Genomic DNA, 15,214 nt, shown 5'->3' on the forward strand with positions numbered 1-15,214 from the left:
GGCTTCTGTTGAGCTTAATCACCTCTAAGTCGTCACCCCTTCAGTGGTGCCAGTTCCTAAAAGTTTGCATTGGCTGCCAGCCCAACACAACAACGCACACGAGGCCCCCGATAAGCCAGTCGGGACAACTTCTCGTCTTCAAAATCAAGTTCATTTATTTTTTTAATTATTATTTTTCATTTTTTTTAAACATTATTTTCATCATTTTTTCTTAAAAAAGTTCATTTATTTTTTAATTATTTATTTCTAATTTGCTATTTTCACTTGAATTTTTTCTCTCGCAGATTTGTCAAGAAAACCCTTTTTTTTTTGCTGCAATATAACTGTGTTCTTTCCTGTCCAACAAAAAAGAAATACACCCCTACGCTGCAGCCAAGGTACTGTCGCTGCATCCCCGAGCTTTTCCGAAATTAGTTTTGCGTTGACAGCGGTGTCATGTTAATTTTAGTAGTATTTCAGAATTAATGAGATAATGATTTATTGACGTTGAAAATGAATCTATATTTAATGGAGCATAAAATGGTGAAACAACTGCTGACAAGGATGGATTGCGGTGGAAGTTGCCTCTGCCTCACTATGCTCGGCTGCTTCTTTTCCGTTCGTGCTGCTTCTTATGCGGCGGGGAAGCCAGTTTTGCTGCTTAAGCGTGTGCGTGCCTGCACGTTTGTGTGTGTGAAGCTGCGTGAGCTTTTTCACCTGAGTGTCAGCCCAGTGAATGAGAGGGTTAAGTGATGGATTTGTGATGGCGCCCTCACTTTTTTGCACGATGACGACTCGGAGCATTCCCCGCTGAATGACTCACCCTCCCTCCCTCAGCTGCGCATAGACAAGTTCTTCGCTCGGCTAGTCTGTTCTGCCCCGTACGGCCTGTTTCACATCTCTCTGAGTGCTCACCCCCACACCAAGGTAAGCCCCAAATATGTCAAAGGGAGAGTGATGAGTCCTCGGCACCGCCTAATAAAGCTCTCCTCAGTGGCCTTGTGCACATCAGTCACCGAGGGGTGAGGCGGACGCAGGGGTCTGCCTCGCGACATGGTCGACAGCTCCATCACATATTTGAGCATGAAAAAGGGCTGACGCAACCGAAGCAAGACCTCGAAAGGGTTGCGTATAGGACCAGGCCATGCGATCGAAAATACAATTACAATGCATTTCTTTCGTAGTTTGGGTGCGACTTATTCTCAGGAGCGACTTATGTGTGAAATTATTAACACATGATATCATTTCACATGTTATTTCCTGACTTATATATGTCTTTTTCTTCTTTATTATGCATTTTATGGCTGGTGCAATTTATAGTCCGGAAAATAAGGTGATTGATTTCTGTTTGAGTGTAATTTGGCTACTAGACCCTCACCAGTAAAAAAGAATTCACGAAACAAGTGAGGTTGTGTAGAGACTGTTGACTTGGCTTGATCTGAGGTTGAGATCAGTATTTGTCAATATATGTCAACACTGCAGCAAAATGTGTATTTGTACGTGTGTAGATGCTCGTGGGCTTGAGAGCTGGGTTGACCTTGTTGGGTATTTCAATGGGAATGTCAAGAGAGCCATGACGAACCTTGTAGCACCAGTGGCCAAACTGCACGCTAAATCACCTTTTCACCTGCACGCCTTTCATTTTCTACTGTTGTCGTAAACATCCATCTGTGGTGGTGAGCAGCCGCTTCGAAATGCAGGACATCTCGGCTAATTTCAAATGAGATGATGACATCCTTGCCATCATTTGCCGTATTTAATTCCTGTCATGATTCATGTGTTCTTGCCAGAATGAGTCGTCTGGCGTAATAGCAAATTTGCTTGGCTATGATGATTGCTTGTTTGACCCTTCGTCTTCCTTCGTTACAGAAAAACATCAAATGTGTAATCTGTATTTGCGCACCTGCTTTCGTTTTGTTTTTTTTAAAGACAATGTTCTGCAGTATGAGCAAGTCCAAGTGCCCTTTGCTCTAAAATTACAAACAAAGGTCAATTGTGTTTCTTTTGTCCTGGCGAACTGCAGATCATTCATCTGTCAAATGCAAAAGGAAGTTCACTTCTCCCTCTCTGGTATTTATTTTTTCCCGTGTCACGTTTGACCTCTCACTGGCCTCTGAAGTGTGAGCTTGTGTAGATGATGTGCTCCAAAGTGGCCTTGTCACCCTTAGAGCTTTTGAATGCTTGAAAGGAATCCTTCGAATTGAACCGATGACTAGCTTTTGTCCCAATTTTTTTTTTAAAAATACACAATATATAAATAGATATATTTTTAAATATACAAATATCATGTTTTTATAAATATATAATATGATGTATAGTAATATAATATATACATATAATATATAAATAAATATTTTTCTAATTAATAAATATCACAGTATATTTCTTAATATTTATTGATGGATAAGCAAGCACTGATCCACTTAAGAGTCAATCGCTTAAACTCGATTTTTGCTCTTTGTTTTGTTCCAACTTTTGCACCAGCGTCTTTACTTGCTCTTCAAAGTGCACTGCATTTGCAAGAAGTTTCATTTGATTCTTGCTGCTTAAACCGTTTGTTTTCTCGTGGAGGACAGCATTTTATTTTTTTATAGTCAAACCTTGGCTTTAAGGAGCCATAAAAAAAGAACTTGCATCTTTTACAGCTTTTTGGGTGGAGACTGAAACAAGGGTGGCACCTGCTGAAGGACGGCAAAATTGAAAAGGAGACAAAGTGGCTTTTGCAGCAACCACAATAATAAATTGTATAATGTTAATACTCTACTTTGATTTTTAATTGATAAATGTGCTCCTTTCATCAGCCTATGTTCAGATTTATTTTATTTTTACTTGAATGTTCAAGCCATTCCTTTCATTTTTCATTCATGCTGCTGTTGAATTTCCACATTTTCCACCACTACTGACTGTTAAAAGCAGAAATGGAATTAAGCCTGAAAAGCTATTAAGTACGTCCAATTAAAAGCGCCGCACAAACATGTTTGGCATGCGCTGCAGCGAGAAGAACAATGCTCTTCAAATGTGCCGTTTTTCCTCAAACGTGTCTTCCGCACTTTACCATCTGTCCAGGAATTGGATGAAAAATAACATTGGCGCTCGTGTGCCATGTGAATTAAAAGTGTGCCGCAGACCTGGAACCGCTGCAGCAATTCTTTTAATTAAAACGGAAAATAATTGTTGTCAAGCAAACGTTCTGAGACATGTGAGACGAAAAGAAAGCCAGCAGGAGGAATACGGCGGGGGATGAAAGACAGTGAGCGAGTGTTACAGAGTCCTGGCCAGCTTGCTGCTGTAATGAACATTAGGGCTGCGGCATAAATTTAATGACCTGTGAAACAAACAGCGTGGCTGAGACCAATGCTTCGGAATGCTAAGTGGCTCTATCATTAATACTAGTTCAGAGATGCCACTGTGTAAACACACTGGAAGTCTCTTTTTCCTGGAAGCCTGTAAAACAAGGTAGCTATGTGATGATGACGAGGATGATGATGATAAGGCAACACCTCTGCAGATCTTTGTCAAAGGGTCACGCCTTTTTGTGTATGTGCACTATTAATTACCGTATTTTCCGCACTATAAGGCGCACCTAAAAACCTCAAATTTTCTCAAAAGCCGACAGTGCGCCTTATAATCTGGTGCGCCTTATATATGGACCAATATTGAGCCACTACAGCAGGCGTGTCCAAAGTCCGGCCCGCGGACCAAATTTATATATCTTATACTATATTGACAAAGTTTTAAAATGGGCCATTCATTGAAGGTGCGCCTTATAATCTGGTGCGCCTTATATATGGACAAAGTTTTAAAATGGGCCATTCATTGAAGGTGCGCCTTATAATCCGGTGTGCTTTATAGTGCGGAAAATACGGTAACCTGTGCTAACTAAAACGATATTGCTAGCTAAATAATGCTAATGAGCACGCAGGTTACACACCTTACTAAAGTAGTTCTTTGGTTCATCATGTAGACAACATGACAAAAGGTTTGACATTCTTAGAGATGCTCAACTTAGTAGAAACTACCCACTCAGTTTGCCCCATAAATTGCAATTGATGTGGATGTATCAGTTTGTTTTTGTCCCTCCCGTCCTTTGAAATGTTCTCTCCTGTATACGTATTTAAACTCTGTACACGCTACGCAGGTAATTTAGGTTGTGAGGGAGTGCTCTGCTTGTGATTATGAGCACTGGAGGCTTAATCAAAAGATGGAGCACTGTGGGGAGCAGGGCGGAAGCTAAACGACGGTAGCCCCGAGCTAGCCAGATGTCTTCAGCGCGAGGACGGATACATGGCATGGGCAGGCGACTCCGGGCGATTAAAATGCAATCACAATTCCCTGGAAGTCAGCCCAAGACGTAACCAGTCGGGGACTACATGGCGATGAGTCCCAGCTCTCAGGCTTGTGAATCATTCGGAAGAAATGCTAAAAACGCTTGCTAATCAGCAGCGGGCTTCTCTACTATCAATATGTGGGTTAAAGCAGGGCCAGCGTGACATCTGAATGTATCCATCTGTTTGCTCTGGCTCTATTAGGTTCCATCTTGTTTTATGCGCCACGCTGCGTCTCCTGCTTTGACTGGATAAATATTTGAACAGCAGAGTGTCCACGACTGATGTGGCCCGAGGTGTGTTGGTCTTGCGTAAACCTTAATTGTTGTGACTTTGCTGAGACACAAGTTGGATGTTACGAGCCATCTCACCGACATGATTCTATTTGGTGATGGTGTGAAAGGTTACCGACAGAGTGCCGGCGTTATTGTTTATCTACGCAAGCGAAAGGCTCAGATGAATAAATAATGCACTCGGTGTGACAATGAGGCAGTCGTGGAGTTCCACATAGAGTAAGACTCTGCTGAGAGTGTTGCAGACTTAATAATACCGTTGTGAATAATATCGTTACGCCACTGACTCCCCTTCACGTTGTGCGGTCAAAAAGGTAGCTGCGGATGGCGAGCTATCAATCAGCATTAACAACGGCATCTTAAATAGCGAGGCGGGCTATCTGCTCTGTTGTGATACCATTAACATCATCCTGCTGCACTTCCCTTCCTTCCTGCTGACCTCCTCCACAACTCTCCGTGCCAAGAATATAGTTTGGACCACCAGCATGGATGCCAGTCACAGGTGACACTTGGTCATGTGATTTAAATTCTTACAAACATCATACCCAAATATTCATGAGGAATAATTAATGGTCTGATATGGATATGCATCTCAATACTTGGGTCGTGTAATTGTACCCGCAGTACGCATGTAATTTGCTTGTTTGGTACAAACCCTGGAGACCAACAATAGCCGTTTGTGCGCTTTCCTGTGCCTATTGTTGCCGCCACGTCTCGATGCCCTCGCTAACATGCACTGCTTGTGAGGTCAAGACAATAGCTGCAGACAGAGTGGCATGTATCTGCGCCTCTTTGACCCCGCCAGCCCTTCCTGTTGCCTCGGACGCCCCCTCCTCCGCTCCCCACATCCTCGATCTTTGACCTGGACAGCAAAGACTGTCTGGCTGTTATGCTGCTACAAGGCAGGGTGCGCTCTCAGCGCTTTGACAGGTCTGTGAGAAAACCTGCAGCTTCCCGGCTTTCTCAGGAGAGCGCGATACAGAGGAAGAAAAAAAAATGCACTGTAGCTTCATTGGTAAAAGCTTTTTGGAACAAAAATAGGACACGCAATGAAGAATAGATATTATTAGTCACGAAGGCACTAAAGGTTAGCTTCTTTAACTAACAAGGGCATGATTGCGTTTATCGTAATGACCTTCATTGATGAGCTTTGTTTGGTACATCGGAATTCAATCGATTTTTTTGTATCGATAGTTGCAGACTTGCCGAGAAGGAAATTTGAGGAAATATCTACAGCAGGAGGGCGTGAATGATTTGATTGCGTAATCAGTCATAAGTATTCATGATTTCATCGCAAAATGTTTTTAATCACACGCATTGATTAAATGAAGGAAAAAAAATGTCATAAAGATGCGTCGAAGGTTGAGCAAAATGTTTTTTTGTTTTATAAAATTAATTGGAGCTTATGAATAATGAGATAAATTGGTGGCTCCTCTCCTCGAGTCAACATATAACCCAGATGCCCGATTCATATTTGAATCTTTCAAGCAAGTGGTCACAGTTTTAATGCCATCATTTTTCTAATTTAATTTGCTCTGAGAAAAGACTCCAACGTGGTCCTCAGAGGCAAGCCGGGGAATGAAACGTGGCCTGTCAGTTTTTGTCAGCCAATTTCCCCCCTCCCTCATTTCCCAGATATATTATCCTCACTGCCTCCCTTCACTCCACTTGGCCTCGCCACCCTCCCCTGTTCGCCATTGTTCTCCTGGATCAAGTTCACGGAGGTCGGGGCTGGAGAAGGGTAATGGGACCCATGGCCCCGTGTCTCGGAGCAGGTTGAATAGGACTTTGGCCCCCCCATGGGCTCCCTGAATAGGACCCAGATTCCACTTCTTTTTATGAGTCTGGTTTCGAGTTTCCGGAGACCTGCCCGGCCTTCTCCATGTTCATATCCGTGTTCCCACAACACCTCACCGCTTTTCCTGAGCTCCACCTGCAACATTCACCAGCAGCTTTGTGCCCCGCACGCACACATTTTATTCCATCACACTCGGTTCACAAGCCTCCAGACGCAAATATTTCACGTGAATAGTTTTCTGCCATCGCTGAACACTCCGTTAGTTCCATCTATATTTTATAGCAGCGCTTCTTTCTGTTATCACGCCGATCGGGTGGCTCGATTGCGGCACATAGTCGGGCTCACTTGCTTTCGCTCGCGTATTTTTATGTTGTTGTTGTCAATCAACACAGCGAGAAGGAAATTGGGTTTTAATGGCATCCCATTAATTTGACCAGCTCATTGTTATATTGCCTGACAAAATCTCCACAAATCAGACTTGGTAAGAGATTTATGGCTGTCATTTTCACTATCGTGAGATGCAAGCAAATGCTTTCAATTAGCCAGATGGTACGGTTGTCGGATTTACAGGAGCTGGGCGTTAGTTTGTACTTTAATGTTGTTTTTATATGAGTAACTCGTGATAACAGTAAAGAAGAACAAACTGTCTGATTTGAATTTCCCTTCAATTTTTTTCATTGTTAGTATTGTTTTTTTTTTTTATACTGGACTGTGGCCTTAATGCCGGGAAATTATCGTACTGCCAGATTTTACCGTCGTTGCTATCAGCCTGCACATAAATCAAGTTTAACCTGATAGTTATTTACATTAGGGCTATCCAATTTCAAATTCAGTTGGGCCAACGTACGTTTTCGCAACTCCTGTTTTTCGCACCGCTAGCCACGTTTCAAAACAATGTAGGTAAGTGACGCAAGTGTTGCATTCAAGGTATCAAACACTGTAGGAATTTTTGAAATCTTGCAAACTGAGACACCCTCTGTTCAATGCATTTCAATTCAGTCAGGCTGGGCCACTCGGAGGTTGGTGCTGGGCCGCATGTAGCCCGGGAGCCGCCGATTGGTATACACAAACATTGACTAAATCAAGTAATAAATGTCTGTGATGTACTGTAAATGCTACTCCTTTATCTGTACATGCATAATATCCCATCTTGTAATTCCCAACGACATCATCGGATAGATCTCAGACACACACGGAACAACGGACCTGCGGTGTTGCGAATAGCTGAAAGCCGCCGGGTCGGCGAGAGCAGCTGTGTTTGCTACCAAGCATCTGCTGGCTCAGACAGCGGTTGGTTTACGTCGCCGGTCTGCGGGTCAAACTGCAGCTGGCTGCGTCTCAACCCCGGGGAGAGCGTTTGTGTAGCCTCGTGTGCACGCCAACGTGTCCCTACGGTTGTAGCTTTTTCCTAAGCGGGCTAAGTCCGGTGGCCAACCCTTAGCGTCTTGGCTTTGGCAGCATGACTGCAGCAAGATTAATCCATTCCACACTCCATCAGTCACCAGGCGCAGGTTATTAGTGCTGGGACACACACACACACACACACACAAACCCTTCACCCCTGTGACTTCACTTTCCACCTTGTCCCCAAAGTTTGCAAAGGTGGCCTTGATGCTGAGAGGCCATTTTTCAAAAGGCTACACTTGGCTCCTTTTAATAAGGCTACTCGGGTTTCTGGGATTAAACACACAAACACACAGCGACCCAGACACACACACATACACACACATGTCGGACTGCTTTGCGCATACTAGTGAGTGTCAGGTAAGTGCACCCCCATGAGGCTTATCAAAGTCCCATTAACATGGCCCTCCTCATTGGTTCTGACAGGTTGATCAATTAGAGCGCAGCCCACCTTTGACCTCCGGGCTTCGCTGACTCGAGAGGCCAGATGCGATGGATCACTGGTCCTACACACACTTTCACACACACACACACACAGACTGACCTCTCTTGTTAACCGGTCACAGTGCAAATGTTTTTGTAGCATCTTGTACCACTTTGATAGCCGATGGTGCAGCAGGTCTCGCTATATATAATGTGGTGGAGAATAATGCATGAATATTTTGGAAGCGGATAATATAACAGTTGCTTATTAATTATACATAAAAAATATGCCACATCTTTCTGTGTAAATATTGGATGGACAAATGTTGGCTATATCTAGATTATTAGCAGTTGTGCATTATATTCCAGTGGCCTTAAATATAAGGCCATAAATAATAAATAAAATAAAACAATTAAAAGAATAAAATAATAATAATAAATAAATAAGTAAATAAATAAATATAAGTATGGAAATAATAGTCATAAAAGTATGCCAGGGTCGTCCGCTGGGCAACTTTATTGTTAATAGTTTTATTATGGTAAAATTCTCATTACGTGAGTTTAATGCTGTGAACAATGTCAAGATTTCCTTACTGCAACAGTTTCTCCTATTTGTACCATGTCATATATCTCATGTTGGCGAATGTGTGCGCAAGCGATGCATCAAGACGTACCAACAGCGAGACTTTCAGGCCCGCCGCAGCAAAAACGAGAACAAAAAGAATGGAGGTCCTCTTGGGCTTTTTTTTTTTATGATGATTGTTCTTGTTATGATGGTTTTCAATTACAATTCATTGCGGTCTTGTAGGCTCATTTTGATAAAACAATAAGGTCCTCCGGTGCCAAACGTTGCGAGGTATTGTTGCCCGCCCGGGGACCCAGAAAGAGGTTAACAGCAGAGTCGTGCCCCGAGAGAGCCACGGCGTCCTAATGATGTCCAACGGCTTAATTGAATATCGGCGTTGTGCGCATGAGGGCTAAATTGCTTCTGTCTGCGTCACCTCCGCTGCAGGCTGATTTTTAACCCATTTCCACCATTTGATTCCCTGGGGGATCATTAAATGTGCCTGTTACCACGGTTACCAGCCTTTGTGCTCGCCATGCTTTTTGTGTGTGGGAGCCAAATACTGTTATTTGACTTACGGAAGATCCTCCCGTTATTGGTGTGTTACTTTCACTTGTTCTTTTTTTTTTGAGTTGAGAGGGGAGGGGGGTAAATGTATTTTACATCCTACTGTGCCTGCAAACGCTTCTGCTTTGTTTCCATGGCAACAAGCCCCAGATGGCAAGTGTCAATAAGACATGACAGAGTATTTTCACCCGTCAACGTATATATGAGGGAGTGTTTTCGCCATGCTGTACTACTTATGTTTCATAATTACGTGGACACTACCGCAATACATTCCGATTCGAACCCTCACACACACACACACACACACACTCAGACAGCAGTGCATATACGATAGCGGCACAGGAAACCATCTTCCCTTTATTTGCCTGCGACGCCATTAATCTTGGTGGGGGGTTAACAAATGCACTTGCATGGAAGGTATATTTCACATGCAGACGTCTGACAATGGGGCCATTGTGGCGGCGGCGGGCTAGCACGCTGCTCTGCATTCAGTCAAGACCTTTGGCTTGCCTTCGGATCCCCGGCTCATGTCAGGGGTTTAGGTTTCATCTCCCAGATGAATGAATGCGAAGGGAAAAATCTCACTTGTGTGTTTTTTCTTCAATAGCATTTTTTTTTCTGAATGGGGAGAGCAAATATATTTTTTTGTCAAAGTTTGGCCTTGTTGCTATTAGTCAGACAAATGTTCCGTTAGTGTCTCGTGTGTGTAGCCAAGCGAGCACGCCAGCTCAGCTCTGATTCACGGCTTTCGAAGATTCTCCCCGCCAGCGCCGCAACAGCAGCCGCCCCATTTCCCTCGCAGAAGTGCTTAGTCCTCCCAGTAATCCATTAGACTTCCATTAGCTCTGATTTGTGTGATTAGTTCTAATTAATCAGTCGAGTCTGTGGCCTTCGCTCCCCTTGCTCCTCACGTTTAATTTTTAACCTCATTTCTCAGCTCTCCGCCGAGCGAGCCAATGGAAGCGTGGGCTTCGGAGCCGCCTTTGTTTCCCAGCGCACGTACGCACGCTTCTTCCAATACGGAGCTCCGCACCTAGAAGACGTCTAAATCATTTAGTACCTTCGTTTATATTTAGAAGCTGCGTGATTTTTGGGGTTCGTCTGCTCGGACTCACCCACCGCTGCGGTCGGTATCGATGGGCCAGGTGACCCACTGCTCATTGTAACTGGACTTATTGATGCTTTGGAAGCCCTCGTCTCCTCGTGCTCAAGCTAAACATAGCAGGCTCAGACGAGTCAAAGAATAGCAGAGTCCAAATCGTGACGTCCTCAGCAAATATCTACTTTTGCTTTGTGCGGGTTTTGATGGAGTTTCTTTATTCCTCGTCGTTCGGCATGATGATAATCTATCTTCCTTAGCCTTCTTGTCAGCCCTCTATTGCCATTACCACTATTGTGATAAATGAAGGCTCAATTTATCAAGGCCCATCTACTCAGTTGCTCTCTGTTCGTTGATAAAACATCTGCCCGCTTTGCTTTCGTCCATCCATCCATCCATCCATCCATCCATCCATCCCCACATTCCCACATTCCCACTCAGCCACATGGAGGTTCTCTTTGTGGGTGCCAGGAAAGACACAGCTTGTCACCCCGGAGCTCGCACATTCTGATCCAAGCCGCCGGAGGTGGCCCGGCTGCTGTCAATCAATCTGGTAGCGGGTTGCCGAGGGGCTGCGGAGGGTGTGATGTTGACGCATGACACGAGCTCCCCTCTGTTTCGATCTTCCCGCTTTATTTTGGGAATGTAGCCGCGTGTCCTTGAATTGGACGAGCTGAAAGATCAGTTTGCCGCTCATCACGTATTTGAAATGTTGACACTGAAGCGTTTTGAATTCTTGCAGGTCTCCGTGGTTCAACGGCTGGGGCTTCAATCTGCCCCGGGGTCAGTCCCTGCTGGATAAATGGAACCTGGTCCCAGAAGGCATCGACATCCTGATGACCCACGGCCCGCCGCTGGGTGAGACCAATTAACCAATCACCCCCGCGTCTAATACCTCATTTTAGCAGAAACAGTAGCAGACACACTTCAGGATTCAATATTTGTGTTTGACTTTATGAAAGGAAGAAACGTGTATTGTTGATTTTATCACCCCAGACTGATTGTGTTTTCTCTCTGGGTGTTTAGACTCACTTGGTTTATTTTTCCTCCCCCTTTCTTTTTTTCTTACGTTCTCCACCTGTTTTTATTGAGTGATTTCCTTCCTCCTCGCCTACGGAGGGGCTGCTGCTGCCGCCGCTTCTGGCGTTGATTGCATGTGAACTCCATTTTGTAGCACTGTGACAGATGCCACAAACAAGGGCACGGATCCGATTTTGGTTGGAGGCTGGCTTAAGGAATACAAACATAAATACTGCATGCTGGCTGTCTGGATCAAAATATTTTATAATATAGAAGTAGTTCAGATTTTTTTGATCAGTTCTAGTCATTGATCCATTAATTGGTTAGTAGATTTATTTTTCATAGGAAGTCCTCATCGCTCTAAATATTGATTACCGTATTTTCCGGACTATAAGGCGCACCGGACTATAAGGCGCACCTTCAATGAATGGCCCATTTTAAAACTTTGTCCTTATATAAGGCGCACCGGACTATAAGGCGCACCATTAATGCATCATGTCAGATTTTTAATCCAAATCAAATCATTCTCCATTTTATCTTTTTTATTTCAACTTCAGACGCAACAAATTACTTTATAATCACAAAATAATGATCCATAGTATTTTTGATTAATGATTCATAGTCTTCAGCGGGCCTCTTATGATTTATTTTATGACACAATGCTTCGGGCCAGTTTAAATTTAGGGATTTGGTCCATATATAAGGCGTACTGGACTATAAGGCGCACTGTAGGCTTTTGAGAAAATTTTAGGTTTTTAGGTGCGCCTTATAGTCCGGAAAGTACGGTAGTAGGTAGAAAACATTGTCGTGTTCCACAAGAAGGCATGATTGTTTTATATTTATGGCCTTTATACAAATATTTACTGTCATTGTAACATTACCACTGCATTAGTTTGGACTGTTCTGATTAGCATACAAAATTGCAAAAGCAGAGAGTTGTACAAATATTGACATGAAATTCATAAAATGATCACTTGTTAAAAAAAGAGAAAAAATGTGAAATGTGTGTGTGCAGGTTTCCGAGACTGGGTTCCTAAGGAGCTGCAGCGGGTCGGCTGCGTGGAGCTGCTCAACACGGTCCAGAAGAGGGTGCGACCCAAATTGCACGCCTTTGGCGGCATACATGAAGGTCAGTTGTCGTTTTTCTTTGAATCTCTCTTTGAGTCCTTCCGTGACGATATTTGCCATGGTTGTGTTGCGCTTTCCAGGCTACGGCATCATGACGGACGGTTACACGACGTTCATTAACGCGTCCACCTGCACCGTCAGCTTCCAGCCCACCAACCCTCCCATCGTCTTCGACCTGCCCAATCCTTCCAGCTCCTGAGACCACAGCAAAGGGGGGGGGCGGGGCTTGGAGGTGAGAATTGTTTTTCTACAAATGTCAATTAAAAAAAAAAAAAAAAAAGAAAAAGAAGAATGTGTCTTTGCAAACTGTTGGTCCTCTCCAAGAATTTTTGGAGATGTGTCGGGTCAAACTTGAAGGAGAATATCGGTGTTGGTCTGTTTTTTTTTTTTTTTTGATCTGTGATTGTATTTCCCACACAAAATCAACATGTGTGGAAGTTTTCACCTCGAGACTTCACTTGCCTTTTTTTTTAGGCGGGGTGTCAATTATGTGCCACTTGTTTTGTCATCGCACAGACTTCCCTTTTCATCTCAGAGCTGCATCTTGTTGCTTTTTTTTTGACTGCAGGGAGAAAAATGTCTTGCCTGTCCCACCACTGACAAAAAAAAATGCAGAACACCGGTATTCTCCTTTTCCCGGGGGATTTTGTGATTAAACAATCTTGCTCTTGATAAATATCGGTCAGATCTGTAAGATAAATCATGCTTTGTGAATTTGTACAATTTCTTTGTTTGGTTGACCGAACAACGGATGCCATCTATGTTTTGCTGTTGTATCATCCATTTTTGTGTTTTAGTTTGGATTTTTTTTTGTTAGTTTTTCTCGTCAGTTGCGCTTTTCTTATTGGCTGACAGGGACACTGCCTTAAACTAGCTTTAATGTTCTCAGCTAGAGCTCCACTCTTTCTTTCTGCAAAATCAGAGAGAGAGAGGGAAGAAAAATGTCCTTATTTATTGTCCGACTTTCCCGCTAGACAACACGGAACTCGCGCAGGGACCGAAAGCTATTAAATTACAGCCCAAACGTTTACTTTAGATTCCATCCTATTCGATGACTCCTAATTTGGAAAGTTTATGTATAAAAAAATATATATATTATATATACATGTTGTAAAATTTCTGTACTAAAAGTTGTGTTTAACGAGGGTGAAGGAAGGGTGGGCGGTCTTTTTTTTTTTTTTCTCGTTCCACAGGGTTTTTGTTTTGTTTTTACGTCTTGTTCATTTTGGATGAGAGGAAACGTTTGGCCGTCACAATCCATCAGGTGCTTTTGATTGCCTGCCTAAACATGCTTATGTTGTCCTTTCAAGTGTCATTCTGATCGTTTTTTATTTTATTGCTTTCTTTTCTTTCTAATTTTGCACTGTGTGTAAATGCAATCTTGCTAGCACAAAAAAAAAAACGTTGCCAATAGTAGTTTTGACTTTGCTGCTGTAAATGCTCTTTTCGTGCTTTTATTCCTTCCCTTCTCTTTGGCTCTCTCTGATTGTATGGAAATGTTAGTCCTCTCTTTTCTGTTCATTGTGATATATTTAGCTGCCTTTATATGCAAATAAAATTGCAGATTTTTACTTATGAAATCTTTTCGACTTTTAATGCAGCAGTGTTGACGCCGGGGCGTCGTTAAGGTCTCGAAGATTTTTATTTCTAAATGTCACTTAACGTTGTATGATGGAGGGCGGGAAAAAAACACTTTGCGGTAAAAAGTTAGTTTTGCTAAATGTCACCATTCTGACATTTCTATCATATACTTCATTCTTATTATGTTGGAAATTGTTCATTATATAGTTTGTCATTTAATGCACTTGAACCTGAAAAAGAAATTCGACACTACCAATGTAGCTTTCATTCTCTGACCCAGATATTTGTGTGGCGAAAAAAAAAAAAAACCACAAACCAGAGCTTAGCAATAAGGCCTAGATAAAATCATCGGCGCTCATTTCTCACATGATTTCATCAGGTTTCCTTCCTTTCCACCTCTCTCCAACACAAATCTGGTGTAGTCCAAAAATAAAACAGGCTTGACTTGTAAGGCGCCTCTGCCAGCCTTTTTCCCACCAACCCCCTTCCCGTCACCACAACATCAAAGCAGCCCGACCAATTAGCTATTCCCCGAAACAAGAGCGGCAAAGCATGGCCCCGCACCCACCAGATCCCCCCGCACATTACCATAATCCAGTCTAATCATATTAACACGGGCCGCAGATGAGCAGGGGCAGACATGACTGCATACAGGCACCTCATCTAGAGAGTCCGTCTCTGTTGGCTTGGGGTTGTAATAAATACTCGCATGTACGTACGCCATCGCCCTTTAACGGAACGGAGCGTTCTTCTTGGTCTTTCAACCCAACATTATACTGGACTGTATATAATCATGTTCCACGGATTATAACGGAGGATGAAAATAACAATAATATGTCGAATTTTCTATTTCAGATAGAAATAGCTTGAAAATCATTGGGAAGGTCCACTCATTGGATTCTAATATACCCATTTTGATTTGGTCAGATGACATAAAATGAAAACACAAAACATCTTTTACAGAAATGCCTTCAGAGATTTGGCCTTTAGCAGATTTACCCGCAGAATGGTGAAGCGAGTCAACTCTGCACC

At 43.1% G+C, this 15,214-nt stretch overlaps 1 protein-coding gene across 1 annotated transcript in view; it reads left to right on the plus strand.

Annotated features, from left to right (window-relative positions):
- The window catches only part of mpped2a (metallophosphoesterase domain containing 2a), a 30,685-nt gene extending 16,504 nt beyond the window's left edge, over positions 1-14,181 (plus strand). Inside the window, exons 5-7 of the mRNA XM_037246614.1 lie at positions 11,196-11,311; positions 12,489-12,602; positions 12,682-14,181. Coding sequence (XP_037102509.1) covers positions 11,196-11,311; positions 12,489-12,602; positions 12,682-12,800 — 349 coding nt within the window. The 3' untranslated portion in view covers positions 12,801-14,181. The remainder of the gene's footprint in view (positions 1-11,195; positions 11,312-12,488; positions 12,603-12,681) is intronic.
- Positions 14,182-15,214: the final 1,033 nt, after the last annotated feature.

This window comes from Syngnathus acus, chromosome 3, assembly GCF_901709675.1.
Source record: "Syngnathus acus chromosome 3, fSynAcu1.2, whole genome shotgun sequence".
In the NCBI taxonomy this organism is placed as follows: Eukaryota; Metazoa; Chordata; class Actinopteri; order Syngnathiformes; family Syngnathidae; genus Syngnathus; species Syngnathus acus.